This window comes from Sporothrix schenckii (genome assembly GCF_000961545.1).
Source record: "Sporothrix schenckii 1099-18 chromosome Unknown Cont48, whole genome shotgun sequence".
Lineage (NCBI taxonomy): Eukaryota > Fungi > Ascomycota > Sordariomycetes > Ophiostomatales > Ophiostomataceae > Sporothrix > Sporothrix schenckii.
The window spans coordinates 1,956,391-1,982,443 of NW_015971149.1; the positions used below are offsets into that span (position 1 = coordinate 1,956,391).

General features: G+C 57.2%; 10 protein-coding genes across 10 annotated transcripts; 6 read left to right on the top strand and 4 right to left on the bottom strand.

Annotated features, from left to right (window-relative positions):
- Positions 1-328: 328 nt before the first annotated feature.
- On the bottom strand, positions 329-1,231 carry SPSK_00864 (transcription initiation factor TFIID subunit 9B; the record flags this gene model as incomplete). The annotated part of the gene is made up of 1 exon (XM_016727810.1): positions 329-1,231. One exon carries the CDS (start codon positions 1,229-1,231, stop codon positions 329-331), a length of 903 nt encoding a protein of 300 aa, XP_016584476.1.
- A 2,885-nt stretch (positions 1,232-4,116) lies between these two features.
- On the bottom strand, positions 4,117-6,514 carry SPSK_00710 (amino-acid N-acetyltransferase; the record flags this gene model as incomplete). Its single annotated transcript, XM_016727659.1, has 3 exons — positions 4,117-6,084; positions 6,162-6,371; positions 6,449-6,514. The coding sequence occupies 3 exons, from the start codon at positions 6,512-6,514 to the stop codon at positions 4,117-4,119; spliced, it is 2,244 nt and encodes a 747-aa protein (XP_016584477.1).
- A 1,087-nt stretch (positions 6,515-7,601) lies between these two features.
- Positions 7,602-8,602, top strand: SPSK_00857 (3-hydroxyacid dehydrogenase/reductase; the record flags this gene model as incomplete). The annotated part of the gene is made up of 2 exons (XM_016727803.1): positions 7,602-7,646; positions 7,676-8,602. 2 exons carry the CDS (start codon positions 7,602-7,604, stop codon positions 8,600-8,602), a joined length of 972 nt encoding a protein of 323 aa, XP_016584478.1.
- A 714-nt stretch (positions 8,603-9,316) lies between these two features.
- SPSK_00697 (phospholipase A2) lies at positions 9,317-11,941 on the top strand (the record flags this gene model as incomplete). The annotated part of the gene is made up of 1 exon (XM_016727646.1): positions 9,317-11,941. The coding sequence occupies one exon, from the start codon at positions 9,317-9,319 to the stop codon at positions 11,939-11,941; it is 2,625 nt and encodes an 874-aa protein (XP_016584479.1).
- Positions 11,942-12,130: 189 nt separating this feature from the next.
- Positions 12,131-13,769, bottom strand: SPSK_00769 (mitochondrial 54S ribosomal protein YmL3; the record flags this gene model as incomplete). Its single annotated transcript, XM_016727717.1, has 2 exons — positions 12,131-13,611; positions 13,706-13,769. 2 exons carry the CDS (start codon positions 13,767-13,769, stop codon positions 12,131-12,133), a joined length of 1,545 nt encoding a protein of 514 aa, XP_016584480.1.
- A 273-nt stretch (positions 13,770-14,042) lies between these two features.
- On the top strand, positions 14,043-14,602 carry SPSK_00911 (uncharacterized protein; the record flags this gene model as incomplete). Its single annotated transcript, XM_016727853.1, has 4 exons — positions 14,043-14,045; positions 14,118-14,137; positions 14,286-14,468; positions 14,530-14,602. 4 exons carry the CDS (start codon positions 14,043-14,045, stop codon positions 14,600-14,602), a joined length of 279 nt encoding a protein of 92 aa, XP_016584481.1.
- Positions 14,603-16,600: 1,998 nt separating this feature from the next.
- On the top strand, positions 16,601-16,999 carry SPSK_10353 (uncharacterized protein; the record flags this gene model as incomplete). Its single annotated transcript, XM_016736806.1, has 2 exons — positions 16,601-16,684; positions 16,712-16,999. The coding sequence occupies 2 exons, from the start codon at positions 16,601-16,603 to the stop codon at positions 16,997-16,999; spliced, it is 372 nt and encodes a 123-aa protein (XP_016584482.1).
- A 3,168-nt stretch (positions 17,000-20,167) lies between these two features.
- Positions 20,168-21,352, top strand: SPSK_00823 (uncharacterized protein; the record flags this gene model as incomplete). The annotated part of the gene is made up of 2 exons (XM_016727770.1): positions 20,168-20,182; positions 20,276-21,352. The coding sequence occupies 2 exons, from the start codon at positions 20,168-20,170 to the stop codon at positions 21,350-21,352; spliced, it is 1,092 nt and encodes a 363-aa protein (XP_016584483.1).
- Positions 21,353-21,939: 587 nt separating this feature from the next.
- Positions 21,940-23,795, bottom strand: SPSK_00746 (protein phosphatase; the record flags this gene model as incomplete). The annotated part of the gene is made up of 2 exons (XM_016727694.1): positions 21,940-23,503; positions 23,578-23,795. The coding sequence occupies 2 exons, from the start codon at positions 23,793-23,795 to the stop codon at positions 21,940-21,942; spliced, it is 1,782 nt and encodes a 593-aa protein (XP_016584484.1).
- A 181-nt stretch (positions 23,796-23,976) lies between these two features.
- On the top strand, positions 23,977-24,534 carry SPSK_00912 (uncharacterized protein; the record flags this gene model as incomplete). Its single annotated transcript, XM_016727854.1, has 1 exon — positions 23,977-24,534. One exon carries the CDS (start codon positions 23,977-23,979, stop codon positions 24,532-24,534), a length of 558 nt encoding a protein of 185 aa, XP_016584485.1.
- Between the last annotated feature and the right edge of the window lie 1,519 nt (positions 24,535-26,053).

Below are 26,053 nucleotides of genomic sequence, written 5' to 3' on the forward strand. Positions count from 1 at the left end.
AAGCCGAGTCGAGTATTTGCTTTCGTTTTTTCGTTGGCAACTCGCATCTACGTAAATTCAATCACCTCTATTAAAATCGTGTGCCAATTCGCATACTGTGACCTCACGTTTAGTCTACTCATTTTTCATTACTATCAAACTCATCCTGTTCGATGAATTATATCGTATCGCGAAAACAAGGTACGATGTTATATCTTAACGCCTTTGCAAAGGTCTTGCCCGTAGACTTCGCCGACCGCACAAAAGACAGGAACCAGCCGCACGGAGATAAAAACAGAATTCCAAGTCCCTCAGCCTCCTTTTTTTTCTTGTCTCTCGCGCTTCTTTCTTACTCCATCCCCATGTCCTCGTCCTCCATCATGCCGTCGTCGGCAAACACGTCGTCCATCGTGCCGCCCTCCACGCCGTCGCCGCCCACGTCCTCTGCGGCGCCGTCCGCCATCGTCACGTCGCCATCGCCCTCCTTGCCCGTTTTGGACGATCCCAGCGCCTCCGGCCGCAGATCCTCTTCGTCCTCGTCGTCCTCGTCGTCGCCCGCCGCCACACCCGGTGCCCACGAGTCCCGCAGACCCCAGCTCACGCCCGACAGCACGAACCGCTCGCTCGGCAGCCGCGCGCCCCACTCGACCGCGCCCACGCGGGGGAGCGCCACCTTGTTGCGCTCGCGCGCGAGCTCGAGCAGCCACTCCTTGCTGGCGCCGCCACCCGCCGCCGCGCCACCGGCACCGCCGCGGAACTGGAACGCGAGGCGGCTGGCGATGGCGAGCTGGACGGCATTGGCGCTGACGGAGGCGTCACCGCCGGCGGGGGCCATGGCGGCCGCACCGCTGGCGGCGCTGGGTTTGGATCCCGCGTGGGAGGTGTAGGGATCGGCGCTGAGGTGGATGGCGTCCGACAAGACAGACGAGGTGTGGCGGTAGGCAAAGTCGAGGAGGAGCTGGGGCACGCGGGCCTCGTAGGCGGTGACACCCTGGGCGGTCAGAAGCAGCTCCATGGTGCGAGAATCGCGGGGCTTTGGTGCGGGTTGTGACGTTTGTGGTTGGGATTGTGAAGAGGAAGCGGCCGCATTCGGTGCTGCCGTGGCGGGGCCTTGTGTTGGCTGTTGCGACGCGCTCTGGGTGGATGGCTGTTGTGATGTGGCAGAGGCCGTCTGTGTGTTCTGGTTGTCTTGCGCACCGGCGCCGTTTGTGGAGGCCGTTGGCGCGACGCCGTTTGTCTGGACGGACGCCATTGTATTGTGTATGGTGAAGGGGGGGGGGATGAGGAAGCGAGGGACTGAGAAAACGTGAGACTGCAGCGCTGTGCTAGGAAAGCCTGTCGAGTAGGGCGTCGGTCAAGGCCACTGTCGCAGCGGGCAAAACTTGCCACCCCAGTTTAAAGGTACCTGGCAGCTGGCCTTAACGGGAAGTCCGCAGTCCGGCACCGATTGTGCGATACTGGAGGTGCTTTGCAAGTGTGCTCGTGATAGTTGAATTGAAGTTGTGTACGCAGAAGGCTACAGAGTTGTCAGGCGTCGTCGGGGGCCGCAATGAAAAGAAACTGTGCCGTACGTGAAGCGTACCGATTTCCGCAGAGGCGATGGACGCTGCGAAATATGTTTTTTTCGGTTGCCGGCTGGTGAGGTTGTCGTGGTCGCATCATTGAATTGGAGGTAGGTCGCGCGGCGCGCAGGATGTCGTATCGCCCAGAAGCTATTGGAAAAGTCACGTGATGGATTACATAACTACGTCACTTACATCGAGAACAGCAGGGCATCGAACAGTACGGCATGTCTACAAACTGTCCTTTGGTGGTAAACTCACAAAAATTATTAAATTGAAATCTTGAAAGTCACAGAGGAAGACGATAAAATAAAATTGTGGTGAGAAAATTGATTTGTTTGTAGTCTGTTTTATTGTGTCTTTCCCAGCGCCCGAAATGCCCGTGAAGAAGAAAGTACATGCCCAGTGATAAAATGATAAAATCCCAGAAGAAATCCCAGCCCAGTGTGCCCAGTGGAAATTCCCATCCCCCCTCTCCATTGTCTGTGGTGTGAAGCCGAAAAGTGGAAGTTGTTTGAGGTATTCTGTTTGTTGTTTTGCTCGCGCTGTATGTCCCGTGAGGTGTTGTTTATTGGGTGTCGAAGCTGCTCGTGTGCCTTTGAGTTTTTGTTTGATGTGTTTGTTTGTGTTGTGGTTTTGTGTTTGTTTTTTGTGGGGTTTTTGGCTTTTTTATGTTGTGGTTTTTTGTCGAGGCAGCAGGTCGAAAAGTGTTGGACAGATGTGTGTGTGGAAGCAGCAACAATACGAGTCTGTAGAAAGCTGAACCAGTTAGAGAAAATGGTTTTCAAACTGAAGAGAGGGACGAGAGCGAACTTACTTTGCAGTTGAAGACGGCTCAAGACAAGAGAGGAGAGGAGAAGACAGGTTGGAAATAGAAAATGTTGAAAAGGCCGCGAAAGTCGAGAGTCGGAAGTCGGAAGTGGAAGGATCGAGGCGTAGACTGCTGCGCCTGATGGGATCACTAGATCCTGATCTGCGAAGCTCAAAGACCTTGCTTTGGCTGCTTCGTTCACTCCAAACAACTTGTTTGAAGGACGAGGGTGCTTGAAGAATAAGAAGAGGATACATGAAGTAGAAGTGATACAAGAAGGAGTCGGGTTGGTCAGGGATGAGGAGGCAGCGCCAGATGTAGCCAATGAGTAGTAGAGAAGAAGACAGAGACAGGAGAAGAATGGAAGACAGAAGGAGAGAGACAGGAGTATAAAGTTGACAAGACTTGAGAGTTGGTACAGGATTTGATGGGCGCTGCCTTGGGGGGAGAGGGGGTTGGTCGAGAGTGTGCGCAGTGCGCAAGTGTGGTGAAGTGGTGACCTGGAAGAATCAAGAAACGTTAGAACAGGAACAAGAGAAGATGTGATTGAATGTTAGTGTAGTGGACTTGCCTTGGTCAACCGTTCGTGTGTGTTGATGGCTTGTGCATTCTTCTTGGGTATAGGATGGAGCGTGTCCATGTTCTTGATTGAGGTCTCTTGGATGTAGAGTGGTGATGCATCTTGCTGTAGGAGAAGTGGTTGCTGGATGCGAGATGAAGAAGAGTCGATTGAAGTTGAAGTAGAGGTAGAGATGAAGAGATAAGAGGTATTGAGTAGAAGTATTGAGTAGAAGTAGAAGAAGAAGTAGAAGAAGAAGAGGCCAAGGCAAATGGCTGTGAGGAGGCCAGAGAGAGATAGACTGTTGGCACAAATGTCTGTTGGAGAGAAGACTTGGTAGGAAGAAGGAAGAGAGAAGAAGAAATTTCTCAAACTGGGCGAAAAGGCCGCTTTTTATACCAGAATCTGGGTGCCCCAAGGTGGTCCATGCGAGCCTGCAAAAAAAATTCTGCCCGTTTCTGCACACTTTCTGACAGCTTCCACCGCCTTCCTTTTGTTGTGCCGTGCGTGTGCAGGTTGTCTGGTGTAGAAGGCAGGTGCGATCGTTGCAGCGCGCGGAAGGGAAGGAGCGATGGTGAGGTTGTTGATGTATGTCCCGATTAGGAAGTCACGATGTGGTTCGTGGTGCACGGCGCCAAATTTTGGGTGCAAAAAGTGGCAGGGCAGAATTCCCGGGACGAAAAGTTGCCGGCCCCACTTAAAATGACCAGCGGTGGACGTGAAAGACGTATGTCATGGAGCATTCACGCAGAAGCGGCGGGAGAGCTCTCTGGGAGGTCGAGAACGATAAGTGAATGCTGAGAAATCCGTAACGCGAGGCTTGAGGAACGGGCTGCCTGTCACGGCAGAGCCGTGTTTGAAGTAGAAGCTGTGAATCTTCCACTCAAGTTGCAGCGTTTACTTATTTGCGGTAGATGGATATGTCGATGGCCCTTTGTGTGCGGAGAGTTTGATCTAGAGTCTCGTTGACTCTGCATTCGCAAACCAGGTGGACAAAGTAGTGTGAGGTTTCGAATTCGACATATGCGTGCTGCTTAACTTGATGGACAATGGAAATTACATAGGAGATCGAGACCTGTGAGATGGGATGTGAACTAGCCATCCTTTTTATTTAGATGAATTGTTTACATGTTTTCTAAATAATTAAAAATCGACGCTTTTCCAATGCCATGCCATAAATGCAGTCCTTGCCGTTTCCTGCTGCTCTAATCCAAAATGTGCTTCTGGTCCGCCCACGACGGCTCTACACCTCGACACACGCTCGCATAGTCCCAGATACGCTGATCGTCGACACCCGCCGTCACACCCGGTGGCGCCCCCCAGGGCGTCGTCCAGAACATGGTCCAGTTCACACCGCCCAGCTTCCACGTGCCCCGCGACCGCTCAAAGTACCAGCGGTTCACCGGGTTGTCCTTGCGGCTGCGCCAGCACACGCCCTCGGGGAAGCAGTCGCGCACCATGGCCGTAAAGACAATGTCGGCGACGCCGCCGGCGCCCTGGCTCTTTTTGAGCACGGCAAATTTGTCCAGGTACGGCACAAGGCGGCCGGTGCGGTAGGCCGTCTCTTCGTCGAGCCCGGCGGGGCGCTCCCACGTCAGGATGGCGCCGCCCTCGTACTCGCCGGCAATGATGACACCGGCCAAGGAGTTTTCGACCCGGTCCAGGTAGTCCTGAACGTCGAGCTTGCGGTTGAACGAGTCTTCGATGAGGTGGACGAGGCGGGGCAGGTCGATGCAGGTGTCGGTGAGGTGGAGGCGGGGCGCACCCGGCTGTGGCGGCGTCCAGGGCGCTTTGTACGGGTCTGGGTAGATGGTCAAGGGCATGCCCCTCTTGAGGAGGGTGGTCTGCGACATGGGCGGCTCGTCGGTAGCCGAGGTGGTGATGGTGGTCGCGCTCCGCTTCGACCGTGGCTTGATGCGGCCAATCGGTAGCGACGACGAGTAGACTGGCCGGTCGGTCAAGAGGTTGTGAATGAGCGGATTCTGGCTGCGGCGGGTGCCAACGCTGCCCACGTAGCCAAACACGTCGTCCGCGTCGTCGGCAGCGCTGCGCTCGTGCGAAACAAGGTTGGCCGCTTCGGCCGGCGTGGTCAGCAGCGCAGACGATGACGAGGGCAGCAGGGCCAGCGTGTTGCGCACAATGTCCAGGTTGGCCTTGTGGCCCTCGCTGACCACGTGGAGGGGTTGTCCGTCTGCTACCTTGAGCATCGACTTGTCGGCCATGGCATCGACCGCCTTCTTAGCCGACCGGTACTCTTCCTCGAGGTTGAGGAAGACGTGTGCACCGTTGGGCCGCAGTGCTGTCGGGGTTCCGCCTATGGGGTCGATCACGATGACGCGGTCGACCGATGCAATGGCGCCCGTTCTTCCACTCTGTTTTGTTGTTGCTTCTGAAGAATCAATGTCGGTCTGTTGCTGCATGCCGGCAAAGTACCGCGTCAAAGCCAGAACAATGTCGTCGGTGTTGACCAGCTTCGCTTCGGACTTGGTCGTCGAGAAGGCGTACGGCGGGATAACGACAATGTCGCCCTTTCGCAGGGGCCGTAAAAGATTCTCTTCGCCATCAATGTAAACCTGCCCGGGCGTGAAAGTCGATCTGCTGAGCCGAGCGTGCTGGTCGCGTTGGGCTGGTTGGCTGTCGCTGAGACCGACGGCCGAGTCGACGAGGGATGTGACGGGTTCGTTGTACTTGTCAATGGCCGCGGCAACACGCAATGTTGTGTGGGTCACGTAGTCGAACCAGCCGGGTCCATCGCCGCTGGTCGGCTGTGTGCGGCCAACGACAATAACACTAACGAGACCCAGCGCACGCAGCTGAACGAACGTCTTGGCCAGTCCCTCGAGCGTCACATCGTCGATGGTGTCGGCGTCTTGGAGCTTGACAATAGCGACGTGCGGCTGGTCGTCCATTGGCAGTTTCACTCTCTCGCTGCCGGGGCCCTGGACGAACTGCGGGCTCTGGCTGACAGCCCGGATGTTGTCGGCAGCGTAGTATGCGCCATTGGGTACCGGTGGCTGTGGGTTTGCTTGCGTTGGTACATCTTGCTTGGTTTTCTGGAATTCGCGGGCCGCGCTCTTAGGCGCACCCTTGGACGTGCCGTTGCCAAACGTCTGGAGGTATTTTTTCGCATCACGTTTTGTCGGAGACGAGGAGAGGACAGAGACGAGGAAGTCCTAAGCACCAGGAGACCAGCCCATGTCAGACATGGACCGTTTAGTGAGTCAGAAAGGGAAGAAGGGAAGGTACTTACCCTTTCTTGGGACTTCTTGTGCTTCTCATTGCGGGATATTGAGGTGTACAGCGACGTCAGGTCGACTTTCTTCTCCGCAGACGAGGAAGAAGACGAGGACACGGACCCTGTGGTCGACTGCCGGCTGCTGTTTCCGGGCTGCTTAGGCGCCGAAGCAGCCGGCCCCGCGGCGGAGCTCTTCCACCGCGTGCATGTCTTTCCGGTACGAATCTGGTCGAGTTAGACACTGTCTGGCCAAGGCGCACAATCCTGGTCAATTGGCATCGGGGTCCAAGAGGACGTCGTACTGGGGCAAAAACGGCCTGTTTCCATACGGCAGCTCGCAAAACCATGGCGCCCTTGGCGAGCCTCATAAACGCATCGTATACGGGAGTACGATGGGAGAGGGAGAGTGTGGAAGTCGTGAGAAATAAGACCGCATATGTATCAAGCGACGGGGAAATGTTCTGAACGTGGATCGCTTTCAATTCCACGCCTGACGTTAAAAATGGCCGTAACCGGTGACTCAAGCGTGTACTGGAAAGGGCGCACGATAAGATAAAGCCGCCCCTCACTGACGTCTATCGTGTAATACTCCAGAGGGGAAGGAGCTCTCCAACCCATGCCCGAGGGTAACTCGTGCCTGCTCCAAATTGCGGGGAACCAGACAGGGCAATCAAGGACCCCGCCCATTTGCTGTGTTGGTCGTGCTTTCCTCAATTGAATTGAATGGATGGCTTTTGGTGATTGGCGTCTTTCCTAAAGTGTACACTACCTGTGCAGGTAGGAAAGAGCAATGCACGTCAAGCTCTGCGTTTGTTACCGTAAAGGGGCATAGCCCAAGTCTTTTCAATTTCTAATCTATCTCTGCCTCGAACTGGAGATGCCATCGTTATGTTCAATTCGCAGTTCTACGTCGACATGCACGAGTGTTAGCTGTTCATGACGGTTCTCTATTCTTCAGGTTGTTTCTGTCCCTCCGTCTCTTATCAGTGTGGTTTGGTTAGCAACGCGGAAGGCTAACATATTCTGCCGATCTTTACGTAAGTGACCAAGGAATTTGTATGAAAGAGAACCGACATTTACGAAGCATACGAAGTATTGTATTCAGTGTCTCTCACGATTGAGGCTGGGCGGATGCCTCGGATCATTTAGGCGGACGAGTGCTCAAGGCCGGTAGACATCTGTACGTTGTAATTCGTCATGTCTTTTCGCCGATCTGAGGATCAACTTAAAACGCACAGCATATTGGAGCTACTGGTGGGTAAGCTCGAGTTCAAGTGCGATGCTACCCCGAATTTGGCGAGATGCCGAGTAGCCGCGAGGAGGGTCGTCACCGACCGGTTTCAACAATATTTAAGACATCGACTCGCGCCAACAACACACTTTAAAGAAAAGACCATACAGAATACAGCATCAAAACAAACACGCTACGCAATACACTCGTACATCCTGGCTACAATGGCACCCTCGGTCTTTTTCGTCGGTCTTGGAAACATGGGCTCCGTAAGTAGTATTCGGTTCGCCTTTTGCAGATGCGTCGACCATCCGCTGTATCCACTAACACTGCCCAGGCCATGTGCAAGAACGTTGTGCAAAAGGCCAACCTCGATAAGCCCCTCATCGTCTACAACCGGAGCAAAGACCGGTCGACGGCGCTGGTCGAGGAGCTCGCCGCGCCGGGCAAGGTGACCATTGCCGACAGCGTGGTCGCCGGCGCGAAGGAGGCGGACATTGTGTGGACGATGCTCTCCGCCGACGCCATCGTGGAGAGCGTCTATGACGAGGTGCTGTCGTCCGACGCCAACATCGAGGGCAAGCTGTTCATCCAGAGCGCCACCATCCACCCGGACACCACCGAGCGCCTCGCCGCCAAGGTCGAGAAGCGCGGTGCTCTGTTCTTGGCCGCGCCCGTCTTTGGTGCCCCCGCCATGGCCGAAGCGGGCGCTCTCGTCGGCGTGCTGTCCGGCGCAGCCGCGGCCGTCGACCGCGCCCAGTTTCTGTTCAAGGGCGTCACCTCGCGCCAAGACATCCTGCTTAAGGACGCGCCCGTGTCGCACGCGGCACTCCTCAAAGTCATTGGCAACACGTTTATCCTCAACATGGTCGAGCAGCTGGCCGAGGGCCACGTGCTGGCCGAGAAGACGGGGCTGGGCACGGGCGCAATGCACGAGCTGATGCAGGCCATCTTCCCGGGCTCCTACGTGGCCTACTCGGAGCGCATGATGTCGGGGCAGTACTACACGATGGAGCGGCCGCTGTTTGCCGTCGACCTGGCGCGCAAGGACATTGGCTTCGCGCTGAGGCTGGGCGAGAAGGTGGGCGTGACGCTGCAGAACGCGCGGACGGCCGACGCGCACCTGGTGGAGGTCAAGGCGCACGACGGCGAGACGGGCGACGTGGCGGGCATCTACGGCGCCGTGCGCCAGGAGTCCGGCCTGCCCTACGAGAACCTGAAGTAGAAGTGAAGGGTGTGTGCCGACAAGATGCGAAGAAGGGCACGAATGGGGCGCTTAGCAGATGTGACGATGAGCACTTGCAGAAAACAACCTGGAGGCGAAATTAAGTTTTATTTTCCCGGGAACTATAAAGTGTAGAAAGAAACAGATATGCACATCAGCAGTGCGGTTCTGTGCGGTCTTCGGCGTATTTCCTTGGGTCTTGATCGAGATTCACATGGAAAAAGGAAAAAGCCGCGATGGTCGTCCCCACTCAGCACAGAGTCTTACCTGTTGCTCTTGCCTGCAGTCGTCGACGTAGATCGCGTCCCAATGCGGGTGCTGCTCAGGGCCAGACCAGTGCGGGTCGCACCTGCGCCCACTAACACACAAGGATAAGGCCAAGCTTTTGCGCCTGCCTTTGCAGTTTCCTCGTTGCACGAGGGAAGGAGCTACACAGATTCTGACCAGACCACACCAAGCAGGATTTGCCTCTTTTGCTGTCTTTTTTTATCTCAAACTTTTCCCTCTGATCTACGGCTCTTCGATCTACTTCGCCAGCTATGACGCAGCCCAATTGAATCGTGTATCCGCGCTATTGTTTCTCCCTTGCCTCTGCGCGTCGCGGTTCGGGGCCTGGATTTAGATAGCACCACGGCATTGGCAGCGTAAGCCTTACGCACTGCCCCCAACAGCTGCAAACTGAAGGCCTCAACGACCTCGACCACCTCCGCCACCATGTCGTCACGACAGGCGCTCCGGCACAGCTGCTCGGCCGCTCGGGTGCACGGCGGTGCAAGATCGCCTCGGCCACGAGCACCGATGGCTGCGCACCGCCTCCCAATTTACGCCCGTCGCTTTGCATCGTCTCTCGGCGGGCCGTCAAAGACAAGCAGCGCAGTCAGAACGACAGCCACCACTGCCGCCTCACTGCTGGCCATTGGCAGTCTCCTCGTCTTCTCTCTCGCACCGCGCGACCAGCACATGCGCCTTGACGCTGCTCCGGCCCTAGAACGTCGGCGAACGACGAAAGAGACACAGCCGTCGTGGGCGCAAAACGGGAAGGATGACGACGAGGCGAGTCTTCTTTCGGCCGGGAGCGAGAGCGACATGCAAAAGGACAAGGAGGTCAGCACCATATCTGCCGTTGGCACGTGGTTCCGCGACGTCGCCAATGTCGACTGGAGCGCCATCCCCGACCGCATCACGGGCTTCATCCTGCCCGAGTGGTCCAAGATGGTCCCTGGCTTTGTGCGCAAGTTGCAGCGCGAACTCGACGCCGTGCCTGGATCCCTGTCCGACGAGATTTGGCGCGAGGCCCGTGACCCGACCGTCCACCCCGAAGTCCAGTTCGGCGCCCGCGTGCGCGTGGCGGACGACCTGTGCCGCGACGAAAAGGCCTTTCGCCAGCACCGCAAGCCCGTGACGGCGGCCGCCCTCGCCAAGTACCTCGACCTCCCTGCCGACGACGTGCACCCCGACGACGTGCCCGTGATTGCGTTGTGCGGGTCGGGCGGCGGGCTGCGCGCGCTCGTGGCCGGCACGGGCTCGCTGATGGCGGCCGAAAAGGCCGGGCTGTTTGACTGCGTGACCTACATGGCCGGCGTCAGCGGCTCCTGCTGGATGCAGACGCTGTACTTTTCGTCGTTTACGCACCAGGACTTTGGCCGCGTGGCCGACCACCTCAAGGCCCGCCTGGGCGTGCACATTGCGCACCCGCCGGAGCTGTTTGCGCTGCTGACGAGCGCACCCACGAACAAGTACCTGCTGAGCGGGGCCGTCGAGCGCTACAAGGCCGACCCGACGACCAAGTTTGGGCTGGTCGACGTCTACGGCACGCTGCTGGCTGCGCGCCTGCTGGTGCCGCGTGGCGAGCTGGACGTGAGCGCGCTCGACTACAAGATCTCGAGCCAGCGGCGGCACCTGACGCGGGGCCAGAACCCGATGCCCATCTACACGGCCGTGCGCCACGAGATCCCTGGGCTCGAGGACGACGACGGCATCAAGGACGGCGCGGTGGGCCCGTCGGCGTCGGGCGACGACGCCAAGAAAGAGGCCTGGTTCCAGTGGTTTGAGATCACGCCCTACGAGTTCTTCTGCGAAGAGTTTTCGGCGGGCATCCCCACGTGGGCCATGGGCCGCACCTTTCACCGCGGCCGGGACGTGCCGCTGGCGGCGCCCAACGGCCAGGGCGACTACCACCTGCCCGAGGTGCGCACGCCGCTGATGTTGGGCATCTTTGGCAGCGCCTTCTGCGCCACGCTCAGCCACTACTACAAGGAAATCCGCCCCATCGTCCAGAGCATCAGCGGCATGTCGGGCCTCGACGAGATGATCTGGGGCCGCAACGACGACTTGAGCAAGGTGCACCCGATCGAGCCGGCCACGCTGCCCAACCCGGTGTATGGCATGCACCCCAGCCAGCTGCCCGTGACGGTGCCGCCCGGTCTGTTTGCGCGCAAGCACATCCAGCTCATGGACGCCGGCATGTCCAACAACCTGCCGCTGTACCCGTTCCTGCGGCCCGGCCGCGGTGTCGAGGTGGTGGTCGTCTTTGACGCGTCGGCCGACATCCGCAAGGACAACTGGCTGTGCGTCGCGGACGGCTATGCCCGGCGTCGCGGCATCAAGGGCTGGCCGGTGGGTGTGGGCTGGCCGCCGGCCGACGACCCACCGGAGAAGACGGCGCAGCAGCTCAAGGACGCGGGCGCGAGCGCCGAGGCGACGCCGGACGACAAGATTGAACAGGCCAAAGCCGACCAGGCCGCGCACCAACGGCAAAACGAAACCGGCTCAACGACGACGACGACGAAGAAGGATAAGAGGATGGGTGGTGCCATTGGCAAACAGGGCTCACGTGAAGCCGAGAATGCCAAGGCGGCGGCCAAGGAGCTCGGCTACTGCACGGTGTGGGTTGGCTCGACGGCCGAGAAGGTGTCCACGGCGCAAGAGGCGGCCGAGACCGAGGCGGCGCAGAGTGGCGACAAGGAGGACAAGAAAGGCACGAAACAGGTCGAAATGGCACCGCCCATTGACGAGTCGACGCAGTGGCGGCTGACAGCGCCCGATGCGGGCCTGACGCTCGTGTACTTGCCGTACCTGGCCAACGAGGCCAAGGTACCGGGCGTCGACCCGGCGACGAGCGATTTCATGAGCACGTGGAACTTTGTGTACCAGCCCGAGGAAGTGGACAAGGCGGTGGCGCTGGCCCGGGCCAATTTCAACGAGGGCGCGGACCAGATCCGGGCGACCGTGCGGGCTGTCTACGAGCGCAAGAAGCAGATGCGGCTGGCGGCCGAGGAGCGGCACAAGAGGGAGCGGCTGCGGCGGCTGGTCAAGCAGGAGGGCAACCATTTTAATTAAGTTGGGGGCGACACAGCATGCCAATGCAATACGAATAAAAAAAGAAGAAAAAAAAATTGTAATGTAATGTAATTCATAGTAGTCTTTTGGTAATAGTACAGATGAATAGATGGTGTATGCTCCTTTTCCTTTTTGCATCTTTTACGTTGTCATGTTTATACAGCACACCGTCTCCATGGCCCCTTCCCCTTACAAAATCTCGCCAATGTCAATGTAGGCCGGCTCCCACGGCAGCGCGCCCTCCAGCAGCGTGTCGCTGGGCACGCGCACGTTCTCGCCGGGGCTGTAGAGGTACCAGGCCTTGAGGGCGTTCATCGCGGCCTTTTGGCGGGCCTGGTCGAGGCTGGCGCCGGCGCCATCGCCCAGCTTGTCGGCGCCGCTGTAGATGCCGACGACAAAGACGGGCGTGCGCGACAGGCGGCCGGTCTCGGACTCGAGGCGCGCGACCGGCGGCTCAAAGTTCTCGCGCGCGCACAGGTACGTCAGCTCGCGCGTGGGCAGCTTGAAGCGGAACAGGCGCTCGAGGTGGAGCTGGCGCGACAGCACGTGCGCGCGCACAAACGAGCGCACCGTCTCGCGGCCACCGTGGGCGTAGACGGCGCCGACGACGGCGCGCACGGCGTTGGCGTGCGCGTCGTCGGCCAAGCGCGTCTTTGTGGCGGGGTCCATGCTGCCGCCGAGGGTGGCTGCCGACGCGTCGTAGTCGGCGGGGACGTCGGCGGGGACGACGTCGCCGTCCACCGAAGCATCGGCCGGGCCCCGCTGGACCATGTCGCCAAAGTCGTCGTCCAGCACGACGCGGCTGCTGATGCCGTGGCGCCACTTGTACTTCTTGACGTTCTGGGCCTCCTTGCGCTCGTAGCCCCACCGGCCCACGACGTGGCGGTCCGCCAGCAGCGAGTACTGCAGCAGGCCCGGGTCGACCTCGGCGCCCGGCGCCGCCGCCTGCTCAATGCCCCACTGCCGCGCAATGTCGGCCAGCGCCTGCGGGCCGGCAAAGGCCTTGAGGGCGCCGTACAGGATGACCATGGGCAGGCGCGGGTACTTGACCAGTAGCCACTCGCTGACGTGGTAATGCATCAACGTGGTTCCCAGGTAGGCGAGGTTGGAGTTGTTGAAGCGCGGGCTGGGGTCCGCGGAGGCGTCGACGAGGGCGCGGGCGAGCGTCTCGAGCGGCAGGCGCTGCGACAAGCCCAGACGCGCGTGCAGGGCGGCCAGCTTGGCTGACTGGCGCGCGCGCGCCGGGAGGGGCGAGGGATAGGCGGGCGCCGTGGCAGCGTCCGGGGACAGTTCGGGGAAGCGGGGGTTGGCGCTGGGGCCGAGCCCGGGTGTGATCGTCTCGCTGGCGGCATCTGTGGTCATAAAGGTAGCGGCCGAGCCGCCGCCAAAGGCGCCATAGGGTGATGTGAAGCCGCCGGCATTTTCTGCTGAGGAGGCGGCGGCGGAGGATGTGGAGTGTTGCCTTGCTGCTGGGCGGCTCGAGGCGGCGGATAGGTTGCGGGGGGAAAGGGGGAGGTAGACGTGGATAACGGCGAGGGCGTGGATGTGGTCGTGGGACCGGCAGCGCGTGGTGGCACGGCCGAGGCGGAAGAGTGGAATGCGCACGAGGGCAGAGGCCGGGCAGCCACTGGCGGCAGCAATTGCCCTGCGAGTCTCTGCACCCGCACTCGCTTCATTGTGCGGAAGCCGGCTGTCGGATGTCTCCTTTCAGCGCGGAGGGCGAATTAGGGACGGCGTGCGGGCGTGGTTGCGGGGAATGGGCACAGGGTTCGTCGTCACGCGAGAAAAGGAGCGGTTTCGAGTGAAGCTCTGGCGATTTTTTTTTCATCGCCAAATGCAGCCCCAGCACAATGCTTCCCGGACCTTCTAGCCAATAAGAGGGGTTTTTGCTGGCCTATAATTATGGGTCCAGATCCGATTATGTAAGGCCTGCCGCCCAGCCAATAGAAGGCTGCTGATTCTTGAGAGTGGGGCCAATGCTGGTGGGCCCTGGGCGAGAGGGAAATGCAACTTGCAAAAGCGTCTTGTCAACGCAGTCTCGGCCTCCGTCCACGACAACCTCTCTCCATCATCCCACACACCTCGTCCCTCTACAATCACAATGGTATGTTGTTGGTGTGCTGTTCTCTGATGCGTTTGCAACCCAATTGGCGATACTGACTCGTTGTGCGCGCAGGGTGGCGGACCGAAGATTCCGTAAGACTTCCGAATTCCTCGACCGGTGCTGCGTTGCAGGCCGACCGTGTGCCGTCGGACGAGCGAGCAGACGCGGCAGCGGCAGCGGCAACGGCGCAGCACCACCGACAGACGCACTCCACGCCGACATATACTAATACGTCAGCAGATACCCCAAGCACGTCTGGTCGCCAGCGGGCGGCTGGTACGGCCAACCCAACAACTGGAAGAAGAACACGGCCATCGCCGGCCTGACCATCTTCGGCATCATTGCCATTGTGTGGAAGATCGACTCGGAGCTGGAGTACCGTCACAAGATGCCCGAGCCAGGGCGCTTCTTCCCGAGCAGATAGTGCGTCGCCACCCTTTCTTACAATACGATCGGTGGCTGTCCGTCAACTAACAAATCGCAGTTGGAGCAGGCAGATCATCGAGTACGAAAAGGAGCAAAAGGCCAAGGGAGAGGGTGCGGCAGAGAGCAAGTAGCAAGTAAAGCGACCCTTGTGATGGAAAGCGACGAGGATGGCCTCTGCGATCGCGCTTTGCCAGCAGGGGCCAGGACCGGCAGCACGCCGGTGTGCATATAATAACCACAAAAGCAATATAGCAGAAATGACAAAACTATTCGAAACGATATGACGGCGACTCCTGGGACAGCGCAAATTTGTGTTTGTTACGCCAGATCCTTTATTTCCGCGGTTTCTCAGCAGTCTTGAGTCATCAGTGAAGGCCGCCTGTGACTATTTTTTCTCCTGTTTCCGCCGGATCACCATGTTGCCAGCCCTTGCCAGCCCTCAATCTGTCAACCTGGCGACTCTCACAGTATGTTTCTCTCATGCTGGTAGTCAGACTTTTTACAAATTGCGTCGTAAGTCTTCATGGAGTTCGCCACATGGAACGGTCCATCGTGACGTTACTTTCAGCAACTGCAAATATAAGGCTGCAGATGGCAAGAGGTGCGTCAGCAAACATCGTCCCGCGTATTTGAGAAATGGCCGTTTTGATGTAAATTTTGGTTATACAATAACTATTGAAATAGGTTTTAGGAACGGCCTCAACTCAGAGCTGACAAGTGCCAAAATCGGGCCAGGAACCAATTGGAATGAAATGGAGGACTGGACACGAAATGAGTCTACGTCAACATCTCAACCAACTGCTGACAAGTATGGATTCCCATGACTACGCACATCGCATTTCGCGCTCTCTCCGTCTTTATGAGCGGCGTCCAATAGCGAGGACACGGAGACAAGTCGGGATTCAGGAGCAGCCGCTACGAAGTGTTAGGTCGCATTATTGAACTTTTGTTTTGAGAACATTTTTATAATTGTGCATCTTACAACAATTTCTTACCATATTTTGAAATATATCTGAAAACAATACAAACATGCGCACAATGCAGACAATTCCACCGGGAAAGATCACAGCCATCAGCCCTACCGGAAGCTCATCGGAACAAATCTACTGGCTACCGGCAAGAGACTGCATCATGAGGCCACAAGAGAGGCTACAAGCCACCACAAGACAAGCTCACCAAGAAGCCAAGCCTCGTCCGTGATCCAATACTTTCGGCAGTGGCCGAGGAGGGGGTCACCTTGTGGACGAAGTGCGTGCGACATGTGTCCTAGAAAGGCAAAACGATAGAGGTAATCATGGCGTCCTCACCGTTGCGAAATTTAAGTTCAGCCGCACACGCTGTGGCGGACGGTGCTGTCAGCATTTGTAGTCATCAAAGTGTTTGTGTATTTGCACGTCGTGTGTGTGTGTACGATGTATGTGCGTCAGCCTCTTTTCTCTTTTCCAGCTTGGTGTTGCTCAGGGCTGCATCTATTGCATCTTCCCCTGTCAGCACGAGCCGCAGTGCTTTTCTTTTTCGTCCGGAGTTGGTATGCTGCGGCAGAGTTTATTGCTGGGATCCAACCAATTCTCTGCCTTTCTCGTCGTCGCCTGTTGCCTCGCGTGCCAATATGTCTCTCTGCAGTTGTGATTGGCCGAAATGCAGCTGAAACGAGTTGCCCTGCAGAAACAAAAGCAGAGAATTGCAGAATTTGACACCGATGGTATGAGCTAAACACCAGGACAGTTTTCAGAGTACAGCCTCCTTTGCGGTGCAGCATGCGTCGTTTGGAGGAGAACAATGGTCAAGGGAATTGTGTGGCAGGCGAATGGTACGTCTGAAGGAGTCAGACGATTATATGCGAAGCAATTACGACGTAGACTATACTACAACAGGACACAGGACACCTGAGGCGCAGACATGAAACCTGAGCAGACAACGCCGATATTGAAGAGAGTCAAAATACAAACGACGAGAGAAGGCCATCACAACAAAAGACGAGAAGAAACACGATTGAACAGACTGACGAGGTTGGCGGTCCGCATCATAAAGTTGGAGAGCAGAACAGAACGAGAGCAAAGGGCCCACTCCCTTGTCTAAAAATAGCCCCCAAAAGTTCGTAAAGCCGTTGTTTGTTTCTCGTTTTCGACATGGCCAGTGGCACTAGTCCAGCACGTCCAACAATGACCGAGCACACGTCGACTGCACGGAGGACGTACGACATACTGGGGGAGGTACGTTTGTGTGCGCCTCCCGTCCAGCGGTCGAGTACACCATACATTGTAGTGCCTGACGATCCCTCTGCTCGTATTGACACAGCTCCCTTGTTTACGGCCTGCAAAAATGTCGTGCCGTTTGCCGTCGTTGCTGTCCTCTGCCGTCGCAGTCCCCTGTTGGTCCCTCTGGTTTCCCATCTTTCCCCTTTTGTCGTCTTCGCGCGCGACAAGTTCCACTGGATCCGCTTCCCCAGCCTTTTGATTTTCGATACGAAGTTGCTTTACTGGGTCGCATCCATCGCGCCTGTCGCAAGTACGGATCACTTGTACTAAGCACCACGTGCTCTTGTTCTTATAAAACAAACAATGTACTCGTATGGACGTCCCTTCATAGTCCCTGGACATGTTTATGCCATAATGCTCTGCTCGTGTTGTCGAGGCTGAACTCGAGTTGTCTACGAGGAGTTGGAGCACGACAGACGGGTCCGAGTCTGCCATAATCCCAATCTCGGCACGACGCAATCACGACGTATGAACGGAGTACGCCGTATAGCATATGCACTTGCAATGACGTCTGCTAACCGCATTTCCGTAGCTGTGTTATGCTTATTGGCATTCGTTTCTTGTCCGTCCAAATCGTATTTTCTATTGCCGCGCAGTATTGTTACCTTGCGTCTCACGGCCTCGTCCAGCCGTATCGGCAAGTCCGTTTGCCATGTCGTTTGATATTTCCTTCTACAGTTACGCATCATAATCCGGCGCATCATTTTGCTCTGCTCACCGTCCAGTGCTTGTTCAGCGCCCTCGTTTTGTCCTGCCACAGCCTCACTTGACCGACATGCAAGCAACCAATGGCGGCCGAATGGTGTGGTTTTGCCGGTCTGGAAAGGGAAGAGGCACATACGAACATGCACAAAATATCGAGAGCAGAAAACAGTACGGAACTCGGCATCTCTCAAAGCTTATCCGCACGTCCAATCCCGCCATTTCGTAGCCTCCCATTCTCTGGCCAATGCATCCCGATCCGGCAAAGCCTACAGCCGTAGTCGACACCCATCGAATCAGAAGGTGTCTTTGCCTGCTCTGTAAGTTATTTGTTGTGGGTGACCTCGCCAGAGCCATTGGCCGTATTGCTGATCAAGCCACATTTTTGTTCTATTGGCTTTCTCTCATCACCTGGTTCAGCCCTAAGAAGCGCAGCGATACAGACACATAAGTACAGTTCGTTTTGGGACGTAGCAGATCCCTTATTACGAGCTTTCTTCTCTCCACAGAATAATGCCCACTCTCGTTTTCTACCCTCTCCAGTCGGCCAGCACAGCCTCTCTCACGGAGTCTTTCTTCGTGAAGGTCACCCTCCTCTGATATCTCTTGGGTAGCTGTTTTATTATTCGTTTTCTGCCTCATTGTCTTTGTTACATTATGCCCGTCACATCTGCTGGTTCCTGGCGGCTGCACGTCAGATCAGCCCTGTGTACCTTTCCGTCTGTCGTTGCTCAAGCCTGCACGGCCCTCATAACGACAATGCCAACATGGCAGATCCCCTCGAGTGTTTCTGTCTTACTTTAACAGAGTTGTCGACCCTGGTTTAGGTCTATTTTCTTCTAATTCTTCTGTTTCTTCGTTTATCGACTGGTACGTACCTTTTTTCCACTCTTCTCCACACCTCGGACAGCTCCTCGTGTCGGTCAGGGCGCCTCCCGCATTATGTTCGTGTTAGTGCCCACCCCTGGTCCGCTGGCCTTGTCCTGCGCGGCTCCAGTTGCTAATTGGAGGGTTGGATTGGAGGGAGGGCCGGGATGTGAATGATATCGAGGAAAGACGGACAGAAATAAACACATAAGAAACCAACGGCCGCCATCTGCCTTGTAAACAGAAACAAGAAACGAATCCACACCGAATGTTGCCAGCCGGAAAACTCTCTGGCAACGAACTTTGCCGAGATCCTCGTAGCTCGCTCAGGAAGACAACAGACGCTTTGTTATGGACCCGATTTACAAGCAGATAGTGTGACTCTGTGATAGTAGAAGAAATAACCCTTTGCAGCCACGTTCTTCCACGTCTGCATGTCTGCGTCTTATATGTACATGCACTACTGGGACATTACACATCACTTCCGCCGGTAGAGGCGTCTATACCCGCCAACGACGTCAACGGCGTCAACGGCGGGCATGTGCGCTTCTTTGCGAATCGCGAACCCTCTTCGCCCTACCTTCCCCTTTTGGTTACTATTGTCTTTCTTCTTCTTTTCTGGTCACTTTCTTTTTTTTATATATATATCTATATTTTATATCCCTCCCTGTTGTCCGGCTCGGACCCATCCACCTATAACGCCATCCAGTCTCTTGACAAGCCTCCACTCGCCCTCCCCAATCTGTCGTTGATCCATCCGTTCCTGCACACGCCCCTCCCTCCCTTTTCTGCTTCGTATTCCTTACCGTCCAGCTGGACCTTGCTTGCATGCATGTACATGTGTCGATGCTGGACACATGAGTACATGCAAGCATTCAAGCATTCAAGCATTTAAGCAGAATGAATCACGCTTTGGCTCGCCATGCAGGACTGCCGGCCGATACTGACCGACAGTCTGCCACTTGCCGTCAACCCTTTACCTCGAAGCCCTTCCCGATCATCAACGCCACCGCCCTCCCAACGTCATTGGCCTCTTTGTCAGTCAAGCACTGTCATGGCTCCCGCGTCCCGCCCTCCAACCCTGCCTCGTCTTTTTCAATCCCCCCTCCCAATGGCCGGCTGAAAACAGTGAGAGAGTCATCAAGAAGAATAAAAGAAAAAAAAGGAAACGCGGCCGTACCAGTCTCCTGCGGAACCTCGTTGCCTACATGTCCCTTTATGCCCTCCTACATATATCGAATGTCACAAAATATTTTGAGCTGTAAGCCCTAAGCCCTGTCATCTTGAGTCTTGTCGCCAACAACAACATTATTTCCCTCTGTTCCTACATACTGCGTACAACACAGCTCGAAGGCATTAAAAAGGCCCATCACACGTCATATTCCCAGGTCTGTTCCGTTCCAGCGCCGGCTGTCTCATCCTTGGCGTCTACTTTCAGACATCCTGCGCCGTCCCTCTTGTTGTTGACATTCCCATTTGATTATTGATTAGTCTTTTTTTACTATTTTATTTGGAGAGAGCTGGACCTCACTTCACATTCTGCAGCCACACGTTCTACTCTCCAAACCATCTACAGCCCCATCCTCTACGCTTGGCGACGACATTCTTTACACAGCCCTGTTCTTCAACGCCTGCGAGCATCAACTGTGCAAGACGATATCGCCAATTTGTCGTCGTCCACGTCTCACGGCCCTCGCTCGCGACTGGCAACTATATAACTGCAAACATTGCCGCCCTCGAGATGAACACAGACATCATCACTCGGCAGACAGACTTTACCTTGCCATTCGCCTCGTCTTCATCCTCATCACCAACACTGTTCTCTCTCTCACATCCCCTCCATCATCAGGCGGCCACTAGCTCAACAATATGGCACCTCAAAGTGTAGGTATTGTATCACATCCCACACCACTCCCTGTATTCCTAGTGAACGACGACCGCTAACGAACGGCTCCCCCTCTCTTCCCTCCCGTCTAGGACGAAGCCAACCTCGCCCGCATCCGCGACAACCAGCGCCGCTCCCGGGCCCGCCGCAAGGAGTACCAGCAGGAGCTCGAGCAGCGCGTCCGCGCCTTTGAAGAGCAAGGCGTCGAGGCGTCGACCGAGGTGCAGCACGCCGCTCGGCGCGTGGCCGACGAGAACAAGAAGCTGCGGCGGCTGCTGCAGCAGAGCGGCGTGAGCCACGCGGCCGTGGAGGCGTACCTTCACGGCGACGTCGACGATATCGGGGACACTGGGGACACTGGGGACACTGGGGACACCGGGGACAGCGGGCCACCCGGGGCCAACGTGGCGACGCTCGAGCATCTTATGGTCCCGCGGTTCCCGCTGCAGTACGCATCGCCCCTGCTCAGTGGTGGCAGCCTCTCGGCGGCCGGGTCGGTCGGACCGAGCAGCCCGTCGGGCGGCGGTGGCGTTGACGAGACGACGACGACGTCGGCCGCCGGGTCCAGCGCGCACCGGGGCAGTGGCGGCAGCAGTGTGCACGGGAAGGGCGAGAAGAGCCACAGCCATGGCCACAGCCACAGTCACGGCCACAGTCACGGCCACAGTCACAGCCATGGCCATGGCCACCGGGACAAGGGAAAGCGGGCTTCGTCGACCTCTGCGGCCGGCACAACGACAACCACGGGCCCATCCACCGCCGACTACGGTCGCTACCTGTCCCCCGGCTACGGCTTGTCCACCGCCTTTTACGGTCTCGACGTGACCAGTGCAGAGGACTTGCACTACGGCAGCAGTTCCGGTGGTGGCGGTACAGAAGCAGGAGGTGGCGGCGGTGTTGGTGTTGGCACCGGTGCCGAGCCTATTCTGTTTGACTACAGCGTCTCGCCGCAGTATTTGGGAGAGGGCGGCGGCAGCACTACGTTTGCAACGGGTTCGGTCTCTGGCGTCTCACAGCCGCCTGCCCCGGCACCATACTATGGCATGATGGGCAGCGGCAGTGCCGGAGGCGGTGGCGGTGGAAACACGACTGGATCGTATGTGCGGACGTGCCCGGCGTGTATGTCTGGCATGGGATGCCAGGTGCACGGCGGGTTCTTTGAGGAGTAGGACGAGCGAGCAACGAGAAGCGCGAGGATTTGCAAGCTGTTTGCTTGGAAATAATGGATTTTTTTAACTTGGGCAGGACTGTTTGGGCTGGCCTGGTATGACTTACTTGGGTTGAGGATTGGGACATTCAGGACAAGGGAAAAGGGAAAAGGAAAAGGGACAGGATGGGACGATGCGTGCTGGCACAACTCCTCCCTCGGACTGCGGATCATGGGATACACACTTTACTCCGATACACTCACATTGCAGGCACGTTTTGGATACTGGGTACGGATAGAAAATACTCTTTACAGACGCGGATATGCGCCGGGTCCAAGTTCTTTGAGCCAGTGACATACGACTCCGTGAAACAACAGCAGATGGTAGAATGTACAACACAGAATAAGGCTCGCTTCTCTGGCATATGACGTGAGCTAGTGAAGGGAATAAAGCACGGCACAGATACAAAGAAAATAAAAAACGAAGATGAAGACGAAAACGAGACAAAACGAAAACGCCGGGAATCCCATTCATACATGACGCGCACCCAAAATGATACCAACGCCGTTTCGGTTGTGCCTGCCGGCAACCTTGACCCCTCTGCTCGCTTACAAAAAGTAGTCAGCCACCGGCTTCTTCGCCGGCATGCCGCGCGAGTCCTGCGGCGCCGCCGCAAACACGCGGTACCGCCGGCCGGGGCCGTTGCCCTGCCACAGCTCGGCCTCTTCGAGGGTGCCCCGCTGCGTGGCCTCGGCGCTGCGCATGGCGTCGCCGTTGCTGCGGCCAAACGAGCCCAGTCCGGACGCGTCCTCGGACAGCTCGAGGAGCGCGGCAATGTTGCCGCAGCGGTAGCAGTAGTTGGGCGCGGACCAGACGGTGACAATCGTGCCGTCAAACATCTCCTTGAACCCTTCCATGACGAGCTGGTGCGCGCGCGCCACGAGCGAGATGTCGTTGCGGTGGTTGAAGGCCTTGACGATGTTGGAGCCGAACAAAAAGCCGGCGCCGCGCGGGCTCAGGCCCCAGCCGTCGATCTCGTCCGGGTCGGACCACAGCAGGTCGCACATGGCGCCCTCGTGCGGCACCTCCTGCTTGCGGTCGAGCACGCGGATCTTGTCGATGGTGTCCACGAGCGGGCTGAGGCCGCCGTGCACGCACAGCACGGCGCCGGCCGGGTTGCCCACGGAGCCCGTGCTCGCGCCGGACGCGCCCGACCCCGGCGGGCCCGTCTTGCCGTAGGCGCTTTTCGCCGCCGCGCCGTTGGTCGACGACGACGCCAATGGCAGCGGCGCCGGCTGGGGCGCGGCCGCGGTCGTGGCCGGCACGTAGTTGCCCATGGGCAGGCCGTTGGGCCCGTTCAGGGGCACGTTCTGGTTCGCGGCCGCCACGAGCTGCTGGTGCAGCATCTGCTGCTGGTGCTGCTGCAGCTGCGCCGACGCGCCGCCCGCGCGCTCGCGCCGCTGGAAGCGGCTGACAATGTCGCCGTCCGAGTTGCACACCTCAATCTCAACCTCCTCGTCAATGTACTCCTGTTCGGTCACGGAGGCGTTGGCCGGGCCCAGCGTGTTGGACACGCCCATGACAATGGCGGCCAGCGCCAGGTAGTCAAACACGTCGCAGCAGTAGCGCCAGACGTTGGCGCTGCCGTACTTGCGCAGGCACTCGTCATAGAAGCCGTAGACGGTCGTGATCTGGCGCGACTCGTGGTTGCCGCGGATCAGCGTCATGCGGTCCGGGTAGCGGACCTTGAGGCACAGCAGCAGCAGAAACGTCTCGATGGAGTAGAAGCCGCGGTCGACAAAGTCGCCCAGGAACAGGTAGTTGGTGTCCGGCACGTCGCCCCCCACGCGGAACAGCTCCATCAGGTCGTGGAACTGCCCGTGGATGTCGCCGCAGATGGTCACCGGCGCCGTCACCTGCACGACGTTGCCCTCCTCAATCAGCAGCTCGCGCGCCTTGTGGCACAGCTCGCGCACCTGCTCCTCAGGAATCAGCCGGCACGCGCGCAGCTGCGCAATGGCCTGGTCGAGGTCGGACATGGCTGTCGTCGCTGCTGTGGCTGTCGTGACTTTTGTCGGGTGTTGTCCTGGGAGGTTGTCGCCGTGTCGTTCCTTCCGTTTTATGAGCTTCAACGGCCGCTCGCGTGTGGAGGTTGCGGCCGCATGGAAGGCGCTAGTAAAAGATAGTGCATGGGAAAGAACGATTCTCAGGGTCAGTATCACACGTGACAGATCACATTTACATACTAGCCTATTTTGTACCAGCGTCTTTTGAAAAGCGACCTGAGAGAAAGTGGTGCTGAGCCGAAGCTGGCCCACCAGCCAACCAAATCGCGGCTGTTATTAACGGCACCGGCGAAAATGCTAAAATTCAGAGCTTCGTGTACGTTGCGGACGAACGCAGACCCAGCGCACACAACGCCCCCGACGGACGACGACAACACGCGCGCCGTAACGAGCATCATCCGTCGTCGGCAGACAATTGCCGACACAGAAATTATTCCTACCAGCCCGCTCCGACCCAATTGGCCGCATAACCCTCGGATGACCCCTCCAGCCGACGAACCGAAGAACCGAAGAACCAAAGAACCTTTCGAGAGCCACACCCCACGCGCAATTCTTTGACCGGGTGCACCGTCCCCCGACATGCCACCGCCGCACCTCCACCCGCGGTCGCGCATGACCTCGTCGCTCTTTGCGACCACCGTCTTTGCCAGCTTCTTTGTCGTGGTCCTGCCGCACGTCCTGCCGTGCCCGGCGCCACGCGTCGCATTGGCCGACGGGCAGATGGCCGAGGTGGCGGCCGACGGTACCGTGGTCCCGCAGCAGCGCAGACGGCGGCGGAGACGGATGCAAGACGAGGTGATGGAGACCGCGGCACCCGTGCCCGTGCAGGTCGAGCGCGACGCCGATGGTATGGCGCGGTTTGCCATGGAGTCGGGCCAGCGGGTGACGGGCCAGCGGGTGACGAGCGACAGCGAAGCCTCCCCCTCGCCGAGTCCACGGCGGACCACCCGCGCGTGTCCGGTGCCGAAACCAGGCGGGATTGTGGGCGAGCTGCTGGGCTTTACGAGCGGCAATGCCAGTCAACAACCACAACAGCAGCAGCAGCAGCAGCAGCAGCAGCAGCAGCAGCACCTGTTGCAGTCACAACGCCAGACACAACGACAATCACTACCACATCAGCCATCGTTGGAAAAATAGCAGAGGGTTTCATATACACACACACATTGCATATACTGGCTGAGGGAAGCCTTTACTGTACGGCGTTTATACATTTGGAATTTACGGTAGACAAAAGGACACGACTGTCCGGGATGATAAGCATAAGCAATTCGATGATTGCTGAAATACAATCAAAAAAAGTATGATGAACACCTGTCCTATGGAATATCGTCGAGGCTGTTCGTGAGTGAAATGATAGAGTGAACGAGGTGGGAAATGAACGACTTAACACCCATCTGAGCTGTCTTGAAGAGCGCCTCTCATGCCGCCATCCCTTCGCTGCGTCCTCCCAGCCACGAGCGCAAAAAAAAACAAGAGGGCGGAGTGATGAACGCGGGTCGGCTATGCCCGTCCTTTGGGAGCGAGAGTTCACATCCCATTCTTGTCGGCTGTTTTTGTCTTTTTGATGGAGCACTTCATTTGCTGTTGATTTGTGTTTTCCTCTGGTTCTCATCACGAATTGTGTCTTCATTGGCAGGCATGAACGATGCGCAGCACAGCCATGGCCAGGGACACAAATATATGGACTCCGGTTGTCGATAAAATTGACGGGATTCTTTGTTGCCCTTTCTGGTAATAGGAAAGGAGAAAGTACACTGTAAATACATGCTTACCAAATAGTGTTAGAGAGCATGCGGACAATACAAAACACCGCTTTTTGTTGAATTTCTTCGCGAACATCGCATCGTTTGTTCGTCGCATTTCACACAGAATCTAGACTCTCTTCCAGATCTCGTCAGCGCTCTCTTTGCGATCGCCCGGGGTGGATTGCAAGAAACGAGGTGTGAAGCCATCAGCCAGGATTTGAGTTTACGGCTTTTTCCTCCCCATACATTGTAGGTCGCTCGGCCTGCTCCTCTTCCTGCCCGCATAGCTCTGTGCTTGTTTCGCCTTGGCATTGGCAAACCATCCTTCCCGTGTTCCGGCCCGCAGATCGCTTGTTAGAGAGACCGCCGCCCAGTTCAGCGTGCGTCGAGCTCTGGCTGTATTTGCATTTCGTCCCGTTCTGGCGCCACTCTTTTGGACTTTTGGACTTTTTAACACGCCCCGAAACAGCTGCTGCGCACGTCAACGGCAGACGGACTACAGGAGGCTGCGAGTTGACTCCACGGCATCGCTCGTCTTGGCACAGCCATCATTTCATCGTCGCCCAGGGTTTGGGAGAGAATGCATCGGGGCGTTTCTGCGGAGTGCTGATTGTGTCCCAATTGAGTTGCTTTGATTATTCCTCTGTGAACGTCGTTCAGTGTCTAGACGTCGACGGTCTGTCCTCTCCAACACGACTCGTCTGGCTGGCAGTCATCCGAATGTAGCACGAGCGGCCTGGAACACCGTAAACCGAAAGTCGTCCCTGTTAGCCATCTTAACCTCAAGACATGAGACCACAGACGACGTCTTATCTTTTTTCTCTTCTTTTTTTTCTCTTTTTCTCTTTTTTCTTCTCATTTTTTTCCCCTTCTGTCTTCCATTCGTGGCACTGTATTATTCCCTCTCTTTG